The following is a 22,367-nucleotide window of genomic DNA, read 5'->3' as shown; positions in this document are numbered from 1 at the left end:
CCTCAAACTCATGGTGGATCAACAACACTGAGTGTGGAGAGAAGAAAACTATGTTGCGCTCGAGTCTGTGCCTTCGTGAAGAAGTCCGCCAACTGTAACTCAGAGGGCACATAGTGGAGAGCGAGAGTCTGATCCTGCACAGCAGCACGCACAAAGTAGGCATCCACACCGATGTGCTTGGTGAGCTCATGCTTCACCGGGTCACGCGCAATACTGATAGCACCGGTACTGTCTGACAGTAAGGGAGTCGAGGTAGTAGCAGACACGCCAAAATCCTCAAGTAACCACCGTAACCAGATCACCTCAGCCGTCAACATAGCCATGGCTCGTAACTCAGCCTCTGTACTCGAGCGAGAAACTGCAGTCTGTTTCTTTGTCTTCCAGGCAATAAGAGAGCCACCGAGAAAGACACAGTAAGCAGACAGCGAGCGTCGATCAGAGGGATCACTAGCCCAAGTAGCATCAGAGTAGGCTTGGAGCTCAAGAGAGCTGGAGCGGGGAAAGAAAAGGCGCTGAGAGATCGTGCCACGAAGATATCGTAGAACACGGAGGAGGTGACTATAGTGGACAGAGGTGGGGGTTGAAACAAACTAACTCAGGACGTGGACAGGATAGGAGATGTCAGGACGCGTAACAGCAAGATAGACAAGGCTGCCAACAAGGTGACAATAGCGAGTGGGATTAGGAAGAGGGTCACCATCAGAGGCACGAAGCTGAACGTTGAGCTCCATAGGAGTCACAACTGTGCGCTCATCACCGAGAGCAACGCGAGCAAGAAGATCCTGACTATATTTTTCTTGGGAGATGTAGAAGCCATCAGAGGTCGAGGAGATCTCAATCCCAAGAAAATAGCGAAGTGGACCAAGATCAGTCATGAGGAACTGGTCGCGATGGCGAGCCTTAACAAAGGCAATGTAGTCAGAGTCGTCACCAGTGATGATCATGTCATCAACATAGAGAAGGAGAAGAGTCCGACCACGAGGAGATGTGTGAACAAACAGCGCGGGATCATGATCACTGGGCAAGAAACCAGCAGCAGTCACCACAGAGGCGAAGCGCTCAAACCAGGCGCGAGGGGCCTGTTTAAGACCATAGAGGGAGCGGCGAAGCCTACAGACCATACCATCAGGAGCATAGTACCCCGGTGGTGGCTGCATATAAACCTCCTCACGCAACTCGCCATTGAGAAAGGCGTTCTGGACATCAAATTGAGAGATAGACCAATGATGAACAGAAGCCACAGCAAGGAGAGTGCGGACAGTGGTCATGTGGGCCACAGGAGCGAATGTCTCATCATATTCGCAGCCCTGCTCCTGCTGAAAATCACGGGCCACAAGACGAGCTTTGTAACGGTCAAGAGAACCATCGGAGCGAGTCTTAATCTTGTAGACCCACTTGCAAGTGATGGGACGAACACCGGAAGGGAGGGAAACCAGATCCCATGTGCCAGAGCGCTCAAGGGCAGCAAGCTCTTCGGCCGTCGCAAGCTGCTATTCAGGCTGAGTCATGGCAGTCCGATAGGAAGTGGGCTCAGCAATAACAGACAGACCGTACCGATCAGGAGAATAGCGATCAGGCGGGGGGCGAGGCCGAGCACGGAGGTTATGAACCGGGGGAGGCGTGAGCGGAGGTGCACCAGAGGTGGAAGGCGCGTCAGGCGAGTCAGGGGAAGCATCCTCAGTACGAGGGCGGCGAGTATAGTGGAGAGGAAACGGTGAGAGAGGGCGACGGACTGGAGATGATGGTGGAAAGGTGGAGGAGGATGGGGAAGATGGTGTCGGTGGTGAATGAGAATGAATGAGAGGTGCAGGAGGAAGAGGTGAAACATGAGGCACATAGCAGGGTGTATCGGGAAGGAGAAGAAAAGAAATATCGTCCACGGAGGAGCTCGAGGAAGAAGGACGTGGGTAGTAAGAGCGAGACTCGTCAAAGGTCACATCACGCGAGATGCGCAAGCGACGACCAACAGGGTCCCAACAGCAATAGCCCTTGTGCTCATCACTGTAGCCAAGGAAAACACACTCAATCGACTGAGCAGTCAGTTTGGTGCGTTCTTGCGGGGCAAGAAGGACATAGCACACACATCCAAACATACGAAGGGCGGAGTAGTCAGGAGAACGACCAGTGAGACACTCCATAGGAATACCACCCTGCAGGGCAGTCGAAGGCTGAATGTTGATGAGGTAGGTAGATGCAGAAATAGCCTTAGCCCAAAAGTGGGGTGGAAGGGAAGCAGCAATCATCAGCGCACGAGCCGTCTCAAGCAGATGACGATGCTTACGTTCAGCAACGCCATTCTGAGCATGAGCACCAGGACATGAGAACTGGGCAAGAGTACCCTGTTCCGCGAGAAAACCACACAATATCTAGGAGATAAACTCTCCAGCGGAGTCAGCACGAAAAGTATGAATGGGCGTGAAAAACTGGGTGTGAACCATGGCAGCAAATCGTTTGTATATAGAGAGAACCTCGCTACGAGATTTCATGAAGTAGAGCCAAGTGTAGCGAGAGAAATCATCAATAAACAAACATAGTAGCCATGACCACCTTTCGAATCAAAGGGAGCAGGACCCCAGACATCAGAATGAACTAAGTCAAAAGGACGCTGAGATACCGACTCACTGGTAGGATAAGGTAACTGAGTCTGTTTGCCAAGTCTACAACCATTACAATGTAAAGAAACATCTCCAGATATAGACCCTAAGAAGCCCTGACGCACTAAGGATGACAAGCGAGAGCCACAGAGGTGACCAAGGCGATGATGCCACTGCTAGAAGGACGCAGACGAAGAGGCAGCAAGAGCACGAGAGCTGGCAGAAGTGGTGGCAGCGGAAGGAACACAAAGCCAGTCAACCTCCCAAAGGCCCTCTGACTCACAGCGCCGGGGGCCAGCACCAACCAAAGCCTTGGTGCGATGATCCTGAATGGAGCAAGAGTCTGTATCAAGAATGACACGACAACCAGAATTAGTAAGTTGGGCAGCGGAAAAAAGATTCATGGTAAGGCGGGGAACATGTGAAACACTAGGAACAGAAAAAGGACGGAGTAGAAAGAATGCCACGACTAGCAACAGGAAGAGATGTGCCATCGGCAATAAGGACATTAATAGGAGAGTCAAGAGGGCGAAGAGAAGACAGCGCCGAAGAATCAGAAGACATGTGAAAGGAAGCTCCAGAATCCAGAACCCACGAAGATGTACCTGACGGTGCAGATGCCGGTGGTGATGAAGAGGTGCAAGCAGTCACAGCAGCAACAGAACCCGTCGATGAAGAACCAGAGGAAGCCAGAAGACGCTTGAGCCGCACAATGTCCTGGTCAGTGAGTCACGGAGTTGAGGAAGACGCAGGAGTCCCACTGGAAGAGGAGCGCCTCTGGTTTTGCTGCTTCTGGCAACAATCAGACTCTGGGTGACCTGGCGGGAGCAGTAGTCACAGAAGGTGTCACGACGCGACCGGCCCTTCTCAGCATAAGTAGGGCGGCCCACCCCCTGAAGGTGTGGGTAGGAGCGGGGGAGCTGTGAGACGAGCAGACGACACAGGAGCTCGGGCAGCCAACACAGAAGGAACCACAAGCAAACCAGCAGAGCGAAGGCGGGTCTCCTCAGCACGAAGCTCAGCAAGTACCTCAGAGATAGGAACACGACCACGAGCAAGCAAGTGAGCACGGCGAGGCTCAAACTCGGAACGGAGGCGCGATAAGAACTCATGGACACGCTAAAACTCCAAATCAGATCGCATAGTCTGGCAGCAACGGCAAGTTCCACACACAACTGTCCGAAGAGAGTCAAGCTGACGCCAGATGGCAGAACTCTGTGTAGAACTCATCGACAGAAGAGTCACCCTGCTGAAGAGCATGCTCCTGACGCACCACAGGTAAGTAGAGAGCATCACCAGAGGGCTGATAGCGCTGACAGAGATAAGACCACATAGCTGCAACAGTAACGAGGCCCATGAACTCCGAGGCAAACTGAGGGAGGACACTCGCAGTAAGAACAGCAGCAGCACGAGCATCATCATTGCACCACTGAGTGTAAGCAGACAGATCATCGCGATAGGCAGAAAGGGCATCTGAATAAGCTGATCATAAGTATCAACTGCGGCATCATCGAGAGCCTTGGCTGCATCTCGATCGGCCTAAGAGGCATCAGCAGCAAGAACCGACGGTGCTGGCGGGGTAGGAGCAACATGACAAGGCGGACAGGGGACCTCGCCAGAGAGAACACCCCACAGAAAAAGACCGCGCATATGGATACGCATAAAACCCGCAAACTCGGCATAGTTGGTGCCATCGAAGATCACCGAGCACCGAGGAACGGCTACATAGCCCGAAGAAGACATGAGGAGCTCTCTGCTTTTTTTGGAAGTCAACTGCTACGGTACGCCCGATCTGGATCGGGCAGAGCCGCTCACGAGGGGATCGAGCGGGGGAGCAAGCAGCTTACGAGGGGCTTGAGCGGAGGAACGAGCGAATGAGGGGGCCAGACAGGAGCCGACCCGAGAGCTGCGGATCAGGCCGCGTCCAGGAGGAAATCGGCAGCGGGAGCTGCGGATCCGAACGGGGACGAACTGAGCAGCGTCCAGGCGCGAAGCGACCGGAGCAGCGGCCGGGCCGGGGCGACGTCCAGGCGGGAGCAGCGAAGCCGGCCGGGCGTCGTCCAGGCGGGAACGGCGCAGCCAGGCCGGTCGGCGACCACCGGAGCCGGGCCGAGCTGGGACGGTGGCCAGGGAGTGGCGGCGGATCCCGGCAGCAGCATACAAAGGAAAGAGACAACAACGGATGCAGGAGGGCCGACGGCCTAGGAAGAAGCGGACCTAGCAGCGGCGGCGGCTGGGATGGAGTGCGCACGGAGTTGCATCGTGCGAGAGAGAGGCTAACCTGGCAACTGATACCATGTTGGATAATGGGCAACTAGTATTCACCGAAGGCCAAAGGCCATTACATATACATGTGTGGTAAAGTGCAAGAAACTCCTTATACAATGGGGATGTACCAAAAAAGGACTATACACATCTAACAGAAACAATGAACAGTAATATACACCCTCTGTAAAGAAATATAAGAGCATTTAGATCACTATAAGTCACCATGGTAAATGATGTGGGAGACTGATGGCAAGTGAAATCTGAGGTTACTTCGTTAAAGTAATTAAGAGAAAACATGGATATAGCTGCTGTACCATCAGGCAAGAAAGTATCCCAGGAAGCCCATATCCACAGCCCAGCTGCATCAGTCAGAAAAATATATAACTGAAGCAATTCGCCAAAAGAACCGCGTAATCATTAAAGATTCAAAGGAACGCCCATACACGCGTTTGGCATCTGAGGACCTAAAGAACAGAGTCAACAGACCAAGACAAAAGAAGTAGGTTCGATGCAAGAGCCTTTTCGTCAAATAATATGTGTTACAGTCTTCCGTATGAAAGATCAGTTTAAGGAAGGACACTAATAAACAATCATGCATATGAGCATAGCATTATCAGAAATTACATAGACCGAAGCTAGAGTAATACCTCTAAAACACGTTTGTTTCTGAATGTCAATAGCCCATCACGGATCTCATTCTTCATAACATTAACTAGCTCGAGTGAACTCTCACGGCATTTCAAGGGCCCTAGTGTAAAAGATAATTAAATCTAGACCTTCACCTTTCCAAGTAGTAAGTACACACTAAACTTCCCCTGAAACAAGTTTAAAACAGAAAATCACCAATTATAAGCCTACCACATAAATAGCCACTAGGATTAAATCATGTCCATAAATACTTACACGGTTCAACCACACTGAATAAAAATAAGATGAAAAGGCAGCAAGTATAGAAAAAGTAATCAATCACCTTGAATATATTCATGCTGTGCACTTGAATATTGTCGCCCGCATACTTGTATGGATGAACATTCTGCATACCGATGCAAACAACGCCAACTCAGTCAGCAGATAACGAAATGCCCTTATCGACAGGACATGGTCCAAACAGGCGAGACCAACCGACCACGCCGTGTAACTTTGCCATGAACAACAAATGGAAACAAGCAACCTGTGATGGGACGATCTCGACGGCCGGCGACGGCAGGCGCGAGTGGTACCTCACGGGCACGATGTCGCTGCAGTGCGCCGCGGCCTTGTCATGAGACAGTAAGCCGACAAGGCACTGCGAGAGCAATGACAGCGACCGCATTGCCTCGCCTCTGGTCAGTCTGAGAACCATAGTACATGAGTCAATTGCAAGAAACCACCACATTTGCGGCTAGGTTTGCAGGAAACCACCAACTCGCTAATCCGTTGCAAAAAACACCGGAAAATCTGTTAACTCGTTGCAAAAAGCACTGATCGGATGATTTGGCCCATTTAATCACTTTTTGACAGGTAGGGCCAATTTGTAAGGAGCTGAGTTGGCAAAATAATTACATACGCACACCTGGATCCAAAAATAGAAAGCAATCAAGCCCTCCTGCTCTCTATCCCCTTCTCTGGATCCGATTGGGAGGAGGCTACAACCGACCGCGCCGCCCCCGCCGGCTCCTGTCGCCGCGGCCGGAAGCCCACCGCCAGCCACGCCTTTTCTCCTCCTCCACGCCATGCGTCGTCCACGATGCCGGCCAGGACCTCCGGCAGAGCTCGCGCCCCTAACCTCCGGTGAGGTGCCATCCCTCTGCCAGCGAGCTTTTTACCGCAGCAGTTCCTCCTCATGCGCGATGAACCGGACGCCCTGAGCCGCCGTGCCCTTCTCCTACCCTACGATTGCGTGCGCCGCCAGGATCCGAGTGGCCTCGACTGCCCCGACCTCTGCGGCCAGTCCATGGCGCGGACGTCGTCGCTCCTGGGCAAGGACGAGAAGCAGCACGCCCCGTGAGCTTGTTGTTGACCTGCAGCGAGGGGCGCCATGGGAGGCTGCAGGCCGGGTCACCGGCGCAGGCGACCATGGTGGTTGGCAAACCGGGTTGTGGTCGTGTAGGACGGCGGCCGTCTTGAGGCAAGTGGCGGAGGTGGTCGTCCGATGGGGCTGCAAGGGAGGCAGGGGCGGAGGCGCTGCAGGTCGGGCGGGAGGCGACGAACTGCGGCGAGCAGCAACAAGAAGGGGATGAAGAGAGGGTGCGCGGCATGGAGGAGCTCCCTGGTAGTTGTCCATAGGGGGGTGTTGATTGCTTTTTGTTTTGGATTCCAGGGGTGTTTGTGTCAACTGTTTGCCAAGTCAGCTTCTTACTATCCTGTCCTACTTGTCAGAAAGTGATCAAATGGGCTAAATCACCCGATCAGTGCTTTTTGCAACGACTTAACAAATTTTCCGGTGTTTTTTGCGATGGATTAACGAGTTGGTGGTTTCCTGCAAACCTAGCCGCAAATGTGGTGGTTTCTTGCAATTGACTCATAGTACATCCCACATCAGTAGTACTCCGTTATTACCTCATCTAAAAAAGACATTAACAGTAGCCAGAATAGAGGGGAGAACAGAGTAACTACATCGCCACGGCGCCACCCGATCCCCATTTCATGAATCGAAAATACCGAACCAAGCAACAGCAAGTGCTAAGCATCGCAAAACAAGAGCAAAATGAAGGGGGGAAGGTTTTACCTGCTTCGACGCAAGATCTGCCCACCGGGGGAAACCCGCGAAATCTCGCCGGACGCCGGACTCGGAGAGGGGAGAAGATGAACCCAATCAACCGAAGGAAGGAGGCAGTTGGCTCATCCGGAAACGGAGGAAGAAAGATGTTCGCGCGTGTGGGGAAACTGACACAGAAATGGACGAGAATCCGGGCGCTGTGTTGGTCCCCGTTCTCTGACAGTCTGATTCGCTGGGGCGCTGGCGGGCGAGTTCGTCTCTCCGTTAATCTCCAGAATGCCACTGCTGTCTGATGGGACAAGGCCTCTCAAATGACCGTGGGCCTAGACGGGCCGGCCCGGCTGGGTTCCTCCCGTACACAGGCCGGAAGTACGGGCCACGCAAGCAGTGGCGCGCGCTCGCGGGCTCCGAGACCAGCGGCCGACCGCGCAGACCGGTGGCGTCCCCCTTCCCTCCTCCCAACCTCCTTCCCTTCCACCCCGCGCGTGCGTGTGCGTGGAACGCGCGAACGGAGCCGAGGCAGGGGGCGCGCGCTGAGGCGCAGGCGGAGGCGGAGGCGGAGGCAGGGGCAAGCACCCGGCGGCCTCCGTCTGGCCGTGCGACGGCGTCATGGGTGGCTGCTACTCTGTCATCGCGGCCTCCAGGCTGCTGGCCCGGAGGCGCGCCGCCGCCGCCATCATGCCCGTGGCCAGCACCGACGACTGCCCCACCGACAGCGACGCCAACAGCAGCAGCTGCTGCAAGAAGAAGCGTAGGTCGACCAAGTGGAGGCGGAGCGCGCCGATCCTGGGCGAGGACGACCAGTGCGCGCCCGGCGGGGAGTCCTTCGCCAAGCGGTACCGGCTGGGCGCGGAGCTGGGGCGCGGGGAGTTCGGGGTGACGCGCGGCTGCGAGGACGCGGCCACGGGCGAGGCGCTGGCGTGCAAGACCATCCGCCGCAAGCGCCTGCGCCGCGCCGCCGACGCCGAGGACGTGCGGCGGGAGGTGGAGATCCTGCGGCGCATGTCGGCGCTTGAGGGCGCGGCCGGCGCCGTGGTGCGGCTCCGCGAGGCCTGCGAGGACGCCGAGGGCGTGCACCTGGTGATGGAGCTGTGCGAGGGCGGCGAGCTCTTCGACCGCATCTTCGCCCGGAGCCACTACACGGAGCGCGCCGCCGCCAAGATCGGCCGCACCATCGCGCAGGTCGTGCAGCTGTGCCACGACAACGGGGTCATGCACCGGGACCTCAAGCCCGAGAACTTCCTCTTCGCCGGCAAGGAGGAGGACTCGCCGCTCAAGGCCATCGACTTCGGCCTCTCCGTCTACTTCGAGCCCGGGGAGCGGTTCACCGAGGTGGTCGGCAGCGGGATCTACATGGCGCCGGAGGTGCTCATGAGGAGCTACGGCCCGGAGGCCGACGTCTGGAGCGCCGGCGTCATCCTCTACATCCTCCTCTGCGGAGTGCCTCCTTTCTGGGGAGGTGCATGCCTTTCTTCCTTGCTTCTTTCTTCACCTTCTTCCGCATGAAGAATGCAGGTCCATTCCTCCTCTCATGACTGATTCCCAGTGCTCATGTGATTTTATGTCCCGATGAACCGGGCGCAGACACCGATGAGCACATCGCCGAGTCGATAATCCGGGGTGAAATCAAGTTCGAGAGGGAGCCATGGCCCAAGGTCTCCCAAACAGCAAAGGACCTTGTCAAGAAGATGCTTGATCCGGATCCTGCTACCCGCTTGACAGCAAAGCAAGTCTTTGGTAATGGCCACCTTAATTTGGTCTAGTTTCCAGCTCGCGGACAGGCCAAACAAACACAATATGCACTCACAAATTTGCTACAAGTTCACAGCAAACTTGCTAGAAGTTTGCTACTCCTGCAAATTTGCTTATTTCATGGTATTATTGGGAAACCGGAGGTCTAGCGATGCATGACAAATGGTGTTATGCACTGAACTAAGAGCATTAATTTCTCCTCCTACGAAACAGAGCATCCGTGGCTCAAGAACGCCGACAAGGCTCCAAATGTGTCACTTGGAGAGCTTGTTCGATCCAGGCTTAAGCAATTCTCATCCATGAACAAGTTCAAAAAGAAGGCACTCGGAGTAAGTTGCACGGAACCGGGCCACATTGTTCTTGATTTTTCTTCCAGTGTGATATATTCTTGATGTGAATCATTTTCCAATGATTAATGAAGGTCGTTGCCAAGAATTTACCGGCGGAGGACATCGAGAACTACACTCAGATGTTTCAAATGATAGACAAGGACAAGGACGGTACTTTGACGCTTGAGGAGCTCAAGGAGGGCTTGCGGATAAACGGTCATGCTGTTCCTGAGACAGAGATACAGATGCTGTTAGAAGCTGTGAGTGCCTACTATATGCACTTTGACGTTTTCATTGCTCTCTTATAAGAACAAAGTAGTTACGATGATTGGGATAGTGGAAGCTAGATTAAAATAAATCAAGTGGAAGCTGTACAAATGCAATGAAAAATGTTCTGGAAAATCTAGAGATGTGCCATTGCAAAGCACTCGATTCCGAGATATGCCGCTACAGAGTTCTACTTTTGAGAACCGACTCTGCTAACTTGCTGTAGTTGTTTCAGATGACATTGTGAGGCATGAAAAGACAATGATACCATTATCTTTCTTTTAGAAGGAGCATTTTCTTCCATTTAGAGGGGTATTTCGGTTATAATAGGATTTGAAAAATAAATTAAGCAGCGTCATTTTGAAGTGGAACTTCGTGGGGCATATCTCACAATTGAGTACTTAGCAGTGGCACATATCTAGCTTTCCCAATTCTGGCACGAGTCTAAATGCAATTGAAACCAAGTATTTATCACGAGCTACATTATGCTCTAACACACTTTCTTCCTTTTCCAGGGTGACATAGATGGAAATGGCACCTTGGACACTGACGAGTTTGTGACAGTCTTACTTCACATCAAAAAAATGAGTAATGAGGAGTACCTACCTGAAGCTTTCAAATACTTTGACAAAGATGGCAATGGATATATTGAAATGGAGGAATTGATGGAGGCTTTAGGTGATGACGAACTAGGCCCAGATGAGCAAGTGATCAAAGACATTATACGTGATGTTGACACGGATGAGGTCAGTTTAGACTTTAGACAACAAATTAATCAAAAACATTGATTACTTAATGCTGCTGTATCTCAAGAAAGTTGACCTTGCTGATTTTGAATCCTGATACTGTAGACACCATTTATCCATATCAAATGAGTCCAGGGAAATTTTAAGCTAGCTGGATTGTTGACACTAAACCCCCATTTTAAATCCTGATACTGTAGACACCATTTATCCATATCAAATGAGTCCAGGGAAATTTTAAGCTAGCTGGATTGTTTACCCTAAACCCCCATTTTAAATCCTGAAACTGTAGATGGTTTGAGGCTGTTTCCAGTGAAAAGGGCACATCCGAAAATTACCTGCTTTCCCCCCTCGTTCTCAGGAAGTGGCAACTAATGTTTGACAAAAGGAAATTACTACACCTCGAAAGAAGCGTAAATCAACAACAATCCCCATAATTTGCTGAAATGCCAGCACTGTTTAGTGTTTACCTAATTCTAGTGTAACGAGAAATCCATGAAGCAATAACAACTTACGTATTACTGCCATCCATGGGGTTTTCCAGTCCAAGAGTACACAAGCACATTCTTCTATAGGATAACTGACATTTTATATGCATATGCAACAGGATGGTCGCATTAGCTATCAGGAGTTTCAAGTGATGATGAGATCTGGCTCAGACTGGAGGAATGCTTCTCGGCGGTACTCAAGAGCAAATTTCAGCAACCTCAGTCATCAGCTCAACCTCAGTCAAAAGCTGTGCCAATGACTTCTATGGAACAAGACCGATCCAAGCAGCAGCTAACCCACTGAGTGCATCGAATAGAAAGTAAGCATCAGTAGATGACCTAAAACTCAAATCGGATTGCTGGGTTTGGAGGACGTCAGGATTTAAAGAATAGCTCATAACCCAGTTGCTCGGATGACAAAGTTCCTGAAGCAGAAGCAGAAAACCCAATGACATCGCCCTTTGTACTGAAACCAAAATATTTCACACCTAGGATACATACTAATGACTTAGGTACGGACAGATGTAAGGGAAGAAAAGCACTTCCCCAATTTTGACATTTTACTACTGTGTCAAATTTTAAAAGAAGTTGAATCCAATAGAAACGAAAATTTCATGGATCAACATTACGAATTGCCAAAAGGAGCATTCCAATTTCCATCCAGTATACTTTGCGCAATGAACTGATACGCGGCATGCAGAGTTGCCATGAACTCCAATGAGAATGGAGAAATCCAGAAGAAAACTGTTAGTTAAATTAAGGCAGATATAAATCAGGGTGACAGCCTCCATTTCGAAACTAAGGTAAATTGTATTGATATGCTATATAGGCCCCTGTCCAAAAAACATGACAACTGACACGAATTACATTAAGTCACCTTCAAAGCTAGCTGCCAAGGCGTGAAATATCAGTCCTAATTTGAGACCATGTTGCAGACATAAATAATGTCATTATATTGAACCATACCAGCAATTTAGTTGCAAAAAGGTTACCATGATGTTTATTAGAATTACCTGAAAATCTATTTTCTATGGAGAAAGGCGTGAAGTCCACTCTTCCAGGGTCACCAAGAATCATATCTGTCACCATTTCAGCAGTACCTAGCGCCTGAAGTAAAAATGGCAGAAGAAGAATATCATTTTTTATTAACTTTTTTAAAAGGGAAATAGCAGTAGAAATTTATCCCAACCATTAAGTCGACCATATCAAGCAAACTGTATTTAGTCGACCATATCAAGCAAACTGTGTGTTGTTGTTCTATTCATAGCAAGAGAATGTCTGTTATGTCACTGCAAATGTCAACAATGTTTTGAGCTACTTGTATTAGCAAGTAAACGACACATTATCTATGTACACGGAGCTTGATCATGCACAACATGAAAATGCCTTAGGCTTTAGCTTCTGGTGGTCGAAATTCACCAGAGTCTGCATCTAAGTACAGCCTCATTCTGCGCTCTAGATAGGCGACTTCCAGCTTATGTATATGGAAACTCAAAAAGTGAAGAGGCTCAAAAAGAAAGCAACGCGCCTGCTGACATATGGTTTACTCTATCTCATTTGGAATATGATGCCCGCATGCAGGGTCATTCAACTGGCCATCTCACAGAACTAGAAATACAAAAAAAAAATGCAACCAGGGTAGCACAGTGCACAATTAATTATATGCAATGAATGGGAACACTCCCAGGAATGGGGGCTGGGATGGGGCTATCTTTGTTGCAACTCCTCTTCTCCAGGAGCATGGAAATGTCATATGCTAAACTGCTTACAAAAATACTAAGCACAAAGAAGGAAAAACATTAACTGGAGCAGGTTTGCCCAATCGACTTACCAAAGCAAGTCCACTTCCTTCATGTCCTGTTGCAATCAAAACATTTGACATATCCGGAACAAATCCAATTACTGGCTTCCCATCAGGCACTGAAACAGATGAGGCATTTCTATCAAATATAGAGTGCAAAGCTAATAACATTGCATTGAATTATCTTTGAGGCACTATTTTGTTGTTCTAAAACCAAAGGGCCTTACTGTAGGGACGGTGCCCAATTCTGATTTCTTTGTCCTCATCAATATCAAGATGAACATTGTTGATGGCAGGAAAGAATTCTCCTGCACGGTCCCATATACTCTTCAGTATGGATTTATCAACCTCCCTTGAAAATCCTTTAAACTCCCTGCTGCTTCCTGTAAAAAAAATATTTGTGATCCGGGATTCATATTTTCTAACATAGTTGGCAAAAAAAAGTTATATAGAAAAGATATTCTTGTATGAATCAAAAAAATATTTACTGAGAAAAAACTTGATCCACTCATCCATAGATTTATTTCAGAAGATCTCCAAAAAGGTCAGCAAAAGGTGGAACAAAGGGATAAGTTTGGACGCTATAGATCACCTAAAACTAAATGCCCTTTTGTATTTAATGTTGCTGTCATTGATATGGATGCGGCGTCATGCTCATCTTTATTGGATGTTGAGGACAAGTGTATGCTATGTGAATTATCGCCCTGATGGTCAACATATCCCAGCTCCATTATGCCATGATTCAGCTTTAGCATGTCAAAATTTTCCAACACAAGCAGATGACCCTGAAATGGATAATGTAAAAATTACACTTTTTATGTTGTGAGATGTTGAAACAATCAGTTCTTAAATAACACGAAGGACCAGCATGCAAATATTATATTAGGGAAGAAATGCTGTCGACAATTTCGCATGGTTTATTTTGAGCTAGCATAAGTATGTTCTCCATAGGATAGTTTTGAGTGTTGGGCGCATGCCTAGTATATGCAAATTTTATTTATAAAGCAGGTATAATCTGGTTTGGTATTAGAACGAAGACGTTAAAATACAAAACAGTGTCACAGAAAGTGCTGCACAACAGAGATTGTTTAAGTTGACTATCTCAAGTAAATATGGAAAGAAGACCATAAAGAGTGGATCTTTTTGTTTCATCCCAGTTTGTTTATACTTACCATGTTAGGGAACAAACTAAACTTTTTACTACGAGAATGCCAGGAAAATCAATCAAAATATTTCATATCAAAGGTTAATCAAAGAAATTTGGAAAATACCACGTACCTTTCGTGGCTTCACAGGAATATCCAGTGTAGAATTTGGTCCTAAGAAACTATGCAATAAGGACCGAGTCCAAGCACCAGAAGCAACTACAGTAGCTTTTCTGCCATATAAGATGTTCTTAGAAGTTTGGACACCTTCAACCCTTCCAGTAACCTCTGATCTGCATAAAGTAAAAAAGAAACATCAATACAGAAGAATGGAAATGGTTTGGAATGAATGAAAAAGGCACCCTAACAGGGTGATAGATAACAAAATTTTCAAGCTAATTATAGAAGCTACTTTGCTGCAATTCTAGTAGCCTGATAGCTCGCTGCGATCGCAAGGCTGACCCGCCTGGACGCCCAGGCTCTCAAGGCCGCTGCTGGCATGCTAGGTGCTGATGGAGAGGCCTCTGGCCGCCCGGTTTCCCCATGTTAGACCATCACCGTAGTCGACGACGACCAGCCAGGGGCTGGGTGAAGTTAGGGTGTAGTTTCTCGGCCTTAGGCCTCGCGAGTTGTAACAGTAGTTGGGCATGGCTGCTAGCTGTTTGCCGGCGGGGTTTTGGGCCTATTGGTGGCCGCCGGCAACCCCCGGATAGTAGGAATGTGTACTCGTGGTTATTTTCAGTAAAAGTTGTCGTCGTCGTTCACCCCTGGCTCGCGCCTAGGGCCAGCCTCCTGCGGATGATATATGTTTCTGATGAGTAGCACAGCCGGCCCGATCATGAGTTGGAACGTCCGGGGCCTGAATAATCTAGCCCGGCGCTCTGTAGTACAGGACACGGCAAACACGCACCGCCTCGCCATTCTCTGCATCCAGGAGACCAAGCTTGAGGAGTGGACGGCAGCGATCGCTAGGGAAGTAGGAGGCCAAAGGCTTGACGACTGCATTGTCCTGCCAGCTAATGGCACAAGAGGAGGCGCTGCTATTTTCTGGGATTCGACCTCGGTCAGAATCCAATCCCATGCGATCAGCGAGTTCTCCATCACGGCCAAGGTCACAGTTCTCTCCTCGGGAGCTAGTTTTTGGCTGACGACGGTCTACGGCCCATCTGAGAGCGCGCGAAAGGACATCTTCCTAGCTGAACTAGTGAGAGGCGCCCCTCCCCGAGGAGAGCCCTGGCTCCTAAATGGTGATTTTAACATCATCTACGAGGCCCGCGACAAAAACAATAGCAACATAAATAGGAGGATCATGGGTAAATTTAGGGCGGCAATCGACGCCGGTGGCCTGCGAGAGATCAAATGCAAAAATAGGCGTTTCACTTGGAGTAGCGAGCATCAAGATCCAACTCTTGCGAGCATAGACAAGTTTTTCTGCACAATTGAGTGGGAGGTCATGTTCCCTGACTTCATGCTACACGCGGCGTCCACCTCATGCTCGGATCACTGCCCGCTGCTCCTAGCTGCTGTTGCTGCCCCTAGGCTGGCGCCCCGGTTTCGTTTTGAATCGTTCTGGCCAAGGTTCCCGCGCTTCCACGAGACGGTACAGCGAGCATGGCAGCGACCAGCGCCAGCGGCCTGCGCGTTCGCTCGCCTGAACATCAAAATGCACCGGGTAGCTAGGGACCTCAAAATTTGGAGTAGATCGCTGTTTAGCGATGCTAAAATGCAGCTGCAGCTGGCCACGCTGGTGGTACTACGACTAGATATAGCGCAAGAACACCGGCCGCTCACGCAGGGTGAGTTTCACCTTCGAAAGCTTCTGAAGCTGCGAATTCTTGGGCTGGCAGCGGTGGAAAGGGCCCGGAAACGCCAGGCATCTAGGATAACATGGCTGCGGGCAGGGGACGCCCAAACAGCCTTTTTCCAGGCCAAGATCAATGCCAGGCACAGGAAAAATTTCATTCACTCGCTGCACGGATCGACTGGGGTTGCCACCACCCATGATGAGAAAGAGGAAATCGTCCATAGTCATTTCGCTGGATCATTAGGGACTAGACAGGGCCAAGCAAGCACTATTGACTGGAGCTACATCGACATGCCAAGGGTCCAAGGTGGCGGCCTAGACAATCCGTTCACTGAGCAGGAAGTGTGGCAGGCGATCAAGCAATCACCGGCGGAGAAATCACCTGGCCCGGATGGCTTCTCCGGGGTTTTCTTCAGAAGCTGCTGGCCAACCATAAAAAGGGATGTCATGGAGGTTTTCCACCAGTTCTACCACCTAGCCGGGGAAAATTTCCAAATGCTCAACACAGCTGTTGTAGTTCTTCTTCCTAAGAAAGATGGTGCCGCTGAAATCAACGACTACAGACCGATTAGCTTAATACACTCTGTTGCAAAACTGATCTCCAAAGTGCTCTCGCTCCGCCTTGCAACGGTGATTCAAAGCTTGATTTCCCTGGCGCAGACGACTTTCCTCAGAACCAAATGCATACATGATAGCTACCTCTACGTGCAAAATTGTGTCAAGTCCCTCCACACTAAGAAGACTCTGGCCCTGCTACTCAAATTAGACATCTCCAAGGCTTTTGATAATGTCTCTTGGGATTATCTGCTCGAGCTGCTCCAACAGTTAGGTTTTAGCGCGTGGTGGCGCGACTGGATTGCCCTCCTTCTCTCCACCTCCTCATCGACCTTCCTGCTCAATGGCGTCGCCGGGCCGAAGATAGTGCACCGAAAGGGGTTGTGGTAGGGCGAGCCCCTCTCGCCGCTCCTTTTCATCCTAGCCATTGATCCACTACATAGAGTACTCAAAGCAGCGATGGAACACGACCTGATCGCTCCTCTGCCAGGCCGTGAGATCAAACTTAGAGTTAGTCTTTATGCGGACGATGCAGTAATCTTCGCAAACCCGGACCAGCATGAAGTGCAAACCATTATGGAGATCCTAACTGAGTTTGGGAACGCCACTGGTCTGCATATCAACCCGGCCAAATCAACAGCGACACCGATTAGATGTGAACACATTGATCTCTCTGAGATCCTCAGGAGTTTTGGTGGTTCCATCACCTACTTCCCCATTAGATATCTAGGGCTCCCGGTGACGACGACACGGCTTAGATTAGTGCACCTACAGTTCCTCATTGATAGGATCAGAGCTCGGTTAGCCGGTTGGAAGGGCCGCCTTCTCCCCCTGGCCAGCAGAAGAGTGCTGGTCCGCAGTGTCCTCAGCGCCATGCCCACTTTCGCCCTCTCAGTACTGCGGGTTCCACCAAAATTACTCAAAGAAATTGATAAGTGTAGGAGGCGTTTCCTTTGGAAGCAGGAGGAGGAAATAACTGGGGCCAGCTGCAAGCTAAACTGGCCAACGGTCTGCGCACCAACTGAGAAGGGAGGGCTCGGAATCCTGGACCTGCAAAGTTTCAGCCGAGCACTCCGGCTATGCTGGCTATGGATCGCTTGGAAAGACCCGGACAGACCATGGGTTGGCACACCACCGCCATGCGACGACGTGGACAGAGCTTTGTTTGCTGCAGCAACAACGGTGACAGTTGGAGATGGCAAGACGGCGCTTTTCTGGCAATCAACATGGCTGGGACCTGGAACCCTTGCCCAGGGCTACCCAGCCTTGTTCAAGCACTCCCGGCGCAAAAACAGGACAGTTTTCCAAGCTCTACAAAACGAAACATGGATCAACGACCTTGAACACGGTGATATCAACCTGATACTACCGGACTTCCTGCGGCTGCACCGAAGAATTCGCGAGGCAAACATTCTGCTAAATGAAGAAGAAAGGGACCAAATTCGGTGGAACATGGAGGCAAAAGGAGGATACACAGCAAGCTCCGCTTACTAGATGCACTTTCGGGGCCGGCATACCTCAGAGTTCGAAGGCATCATATGGAAAGCTTGGAGCCTGCACTTTCGGGACCGGCATACCTCAGAGTTCGAAGGCATCATATGGAAAGCTTGGGCTCCAGGGAAGATTAAGGTGTTTTGCTGGCTGCTGCTGCAAAACCGAGTCTGGTCCAACGACAGACTCCAGCGGCGGGGCTGGCCAAATGGCTATTTCTGCCAGCTCTGCCACCGGATCCTTGAAACAAGCAAGCACATTATCTGGGAATGCCCCGAGGCTTGGAGAGTGTGGCAACAGGTGGCATCATGGCGCGGCTGCTCCACCTTCACGCCGACGGACGAGTGGCGCCATAAGAAACCATTGACGATTATCAGAGGAATCATCAACAGGGCAACGCCAAGGGAGCGAAAAGGAGCAAAAACCATGCTCCTTGCAACATGCTGGGAGATTTGGCAGGAGAGGAATAGATGCACCTTTCAAAACAAGATAGCCTCCACCTCTGACATTGTGAGAGAATTGAGAAATTCACTGGAGCTATGGAGACTCGCGGGAGCGAGCTGTATTGAGAGCCCCTTCGGGGAACCACCGTGAGATTGTAGGTTTTTTCAGAGGTCTCTCTTTTTACTTTTGTCTCCATTTTCTCCTTGGTCCCTGACCGTCACGCACTTTTTGTTATCATCATGTTCTCCCTGCTATGAATCAATGAAATAGCCAGCAATTGCTGGACATTTTCAAAAAAAAAAAAAGCTGGTGCTCTTGTGTTCACCAAAAGAAGTAGTCTGAAAAGAAGAGACCCTCATACCTTATTAATGACATGGCAGGATCATTGTAGAGCTCCATATATCTCCCTTTTGGAGAATATGACCTATTGATCTAAGAAGAGAAATGTTAACAGTTAGAGATGTGCGAAGATTCTTCTAACCACACCTATCATAGAAGAGCCGAAGTTAGAGATAAGAAACCTTTTCAATCAAAGACACAGCCTGGAACGCATCGATTTGACGGTCTTCAGGTAAGAACATAGCACCACCATCATTTCGGACACAGAGTGCGGGTTCTAATGCATGCAACGAAGAGGCGGACAAGCACTCCGCATTGATTCCTGCCTGAGACAGAACCTTAGTCTTCTCCTCCAGCGTAGCCAGCTCTTTAGAGGTTCTTCCAACTAATAAGCTTCCTTAACAAAACAAGCATTTCACATTCCGTTCAATCTCTCTCGCCGTGACTGAGAAATAAATAATCTGGGATGTGCATATAGTGAAGATGCAGTAAGACATGCCATCGAAGAAGTAAGTTATTTCAAGCGCCATATAGCTGCACATAGCATCAGAAAGGTCGGAGTCCAGAGTAGCCTTAATTAACTAACGAGTCACCATAGTCAAATCTACTTGACCAGAGGAGATGCAATTAACCTTTTACTGCCATTTCGAGCTAAATGTACTGCTACTGTAGTCTGTATTTGAGGGGGGAGAAGTTAATCCGCAATTCGATCAGAGACTTAAGACAACTGTCACATGGCTTTACCTGTCTTCATCCACCCAAGGCTCTCACGCGCGCCGCCGGCGCGGAGGCCGTCCATCTCGGCCGCGAGGTCCTCCCACAGCTGCTTGCTCCGCACCGCCAGGTCCCACGTGTCGCTCCCGGGCGTCCGGTGCGACATCCACACGTACCCCTGCCCTGCAGCAGCAGCACCGCCGAACCGAAATCAATCAGAACCCTACGGGATGCATCCAAGCTGACCTCTGGAGGTGATGCTACCTGCGCCTGTTGCGCCGGAGCAGGGGACGGCAGCGTCGGCGACGGCGACGGAGAGCGGGGTGTGGAGGAGGAGGTGGCGGGCGATGGAGAGGCCGACGATCCCGGCGCCCACGACGACCACGTCGTGGTGGGAGGCCGAGGGGGCGGCGCTGGATCGGAGGGCCGGGAGCGGGCGCCGCCGCCGCGGGCCGCGGATGGAGAAGCGGTGGCCGCGCGAGGACGGGGAGGCGGAGGGGAATGGCGCGGCGTTGGGGCTCGGAGCGGGGGAGAAGGCGAAGGCGTCCATCGGCAGCGGAGACGGAAGGCGATCAGGCGAGGGAACGGCCGAGGAGGAGGAACTGTGGATGTGAGCTCGGGAGGAAGGGAGTGGCAGCAGGTCAACGGCCTTCGTTTCATACTAGTACTAGAGTAGTAACGAAGCTGACGTGGCCTGTGTGGCCCCATCATCCAAAAGTAGGCCGTATTTCGTATCGGGCCTCAGTTTGAATCTTCGTCGTGGCCCACACGGGCAGATCATCATGTGTACACTTAGAGCAACTCTAGTGAGGCGACCCAAACGGACGGCGATTTCGTCCGCCTTTTATCTGTTTGGATCGGCCGCCCGCCCGGCGTCCGCCCTGTTTTAGATATGGGTCGGTAGCGCGCTCAACGCGTCGACCCATATGTACTGGCGTGACCGGCTGGCCCAGGGGCGGAGTCAGGATTGGTTGAAGACCAGGGCCCCAGGCTGCTACAGTGTGCTACAGGGTTGCTATAGTGCACATGGCGCTATAGTAACGAAGTAATGCTTGTTCACGCCCCGGGCCCAGGTCCCCCCAGCCTGGGTCCTGGATCCACCACTGGGCTGGCCACCCTATTTCAACAAATAGTTTATTTTTGCATTGATGAATTTGCATTTAAACATATAGTAACATAGTTTGAACTGAATAAAATAGCATATTAGAAGCCGAATAAAAATAAAAATGTCTCACATAGTTTTTACAAGCCGAATAAAAATAAAAATGTTTCACATAGTTTTGCAAGCCGAATAAAAAAGATACACCTATTGGTTGCCAACATGAGCCCACATATGCTCAACCAAATCATTTTGCAGTTGCACGTTGATTTCCCAATCACGCATGTCATGATGAAATTGGGTGAATTGTTCAAACGTTGCCGCTCCTCCATGTTCAGGCACCACATTCTCACCCTGAAACTGAAACCCTTAATCGTACAGACGTTCCGGACGCTCGTCTTCTACGATCATATTGTGCATGATCACACAAGCAGTCATCACCTCCCACAGTTTCTGCGTGCTCCAGGTATTAGCAAGATACCGAACGATGCCCCATCGAGATTGCAAAACACCAAAGGCACGCTCGACATCCTTCCTAGCACTCTCTTGCTCTTGGGCAAATCTTTTCCTCTTCTTTCCGACAGGGTTGGGGATTGTCTTGACAATAGTGGTCCACTGAGGATAGATACCGTCACCCAGGTAGTATCCTTTGTCGTAGTTGTGGCCGTTGATAGTAAAGTTCACTGGTGGGTTGTTGCCTTCGGCAAGCCTAGTAAACACCGGCGAGCGCTGAAGCACGTTGATATCATTGTATGATCCAGCCATGCCAAAGAAAGAGTGCCAGATCCAGAGATCTTGAGACGCCACGGCCTCTAGTATGACAGTGCAAGCCCTGACATGGCCCTTATACTGCCCTTGCCAAGCAGAAGGGCAGTTCTTCCACTCCCAGTGCATGCAGTCTATGTTGCCAAGCATCCCTGGGAAGCCCCTGCTGGCATTCATCGCCAACAAACGGGCTGTACCTTCCGGAGTCGGCTCTCTCAAGTACTCAGGGCTAAACACAGCAATAACAGCTTTGCAGAACTTATACAGGGACTCTAGGCATGTAGACTCGCTCATACGGACGTACTTGTCAATGAGATCACTGGGCACTCCGTATGCAAGCATTCGGGATGGCGGCAGTGCATTTCTGATAAGAGGAGAAACCAATCTTGCCAACGGCATCCTCTTTGCACTCGAAATACTCATCATAGCCGACCACCCCCTCTCTAATACGGTTGAAAAGATACCTACTCATACGGAAATGGCGGCGGAATTTTTGATGTTTGAACAACGGGTTTATTGTATCAAAGTAGTCCTTCCAAAGAAGGTAATGCCCGCTCTCTCGGTTGCGATTCAACGCCGGAAGGTGGCCCAGAATGGAGCCACGGAACAATGGCCGCTGGCTGTTGAGGTGATGATGGACCAACACGGCAGCCAATATCTCTTCCTCGTCATCGGACGACGAATCGTCGGAGTCGCAAAGGAAATTGTGAAAAAAAAACTCGTCGGCGGAGTCCATTTTGTACCTTGGGCAAACTATCGAACAACTTGCAGGAGTCGACGAAGGAGACGGTCGGCGAAGGGAGTCGCGGCGCGCACGGACCAGCTAGCTGCCCTGCCTGCGTCCGACGAGTGGGCGGGCGTCCGACGAGCGTGCTAGTGAGGATCTGGCCGGGGCGGCAAGGCGGCTTCTTGGTCGCCGTCGCGGCTGTATGGTGGTGGGGGAGCGGGGGTGGGAAGCAGTCGGCTCCCCGACGGCAAGAAGGCGGTGGCGGGCGACGTGGGAGTTGGCGGCGTTGCTGGGCGGATGTGGAGGCGCCGGCAGCTGGCAGAGTCGCCGGAAAAAATGGGCGT

At 50.7% G+C, this 22,367-nt stretch overlaps 2 protein-coding genes across 2 annotated transcripts; one reads left to right on the top strand and one right to left on the bottom strand.

Annotated features, from left to right (window-relative positions):
* Positions 1-8,043: 8,043 nt before the first annotated feature.
* LOC123122164 (calcium-dependent protein kinase 22) lies at positions 8,044-11,749 on the top strand. The gene is made up of 6 exons (XM_044542302.1): positions 8,044-9,019; positions 9,145-9,297; positions 9,526-9,641; positions 9,734-9,901; positions 10,424-10,654; positions 11,259-11,749. The coding sequence occupies exons 1-6, from the start codon at positions 8,170-8,172 to the stop codon at positions 11,397-11,399; spliced, it is 1,659 nt and encodes a 552-aa protein (XP_044398237.1). The 5' UTR covers positions 8,044-8,169; the 3' UTR covers positions 11,400-11,749.
* Positions 9,667-20,075, bottom strand: LOC123122165 (glycine oxidase). Its single transcript, XM_044542303.1, has 10 exons — positions 19,697-20,075; positions 19,463-19,615; positions 18,901-19,115; positions 18,741-18,811; positions 14,219-14,378; positions 13,533-13,725; positions 13,168-13,323; positions 12,971-13,059; positions 12,153-12,246; positions 9,667-9,869 (listed from the first exon to the last, which is right to left on the bottom strand). The coding sequence occupies exons 1-10, from the start codon at positions 19,980-19,982 to the stop codon at positions 9,859-9,861; spliced, it is 1,428 nt and encodes a 475-aa protein (XP_044398238.1). The 5' UTR covers positions 19,983-20,075; the 3' UTR covers positions 9,667-9,858.
* Between the last annotated feature and the right edge of the window lie 2,292 nt (positions 20,076-22,367).

The sequence above is a fragment of the Triticum aestivum genome, chromosome 5D (assembly GCF_018294505.1).
Source record: "Triticum aestivum cultivar Chinese Spring chromosome 5D, IWGSC CS RefSeq v2.1, whole genome shotgun sequence".
NCBI lineage: Eukaryota > Viridiplantae > Streptophyta > Magnoliopsida > Poales > Poaceae > Triticum > Triticum aestivum.
The sequence above is the reverse complement of the archived record's forward strand: the minus strand, read 5'-3'. Positions and strand labels throughout refer to the sequence as shown.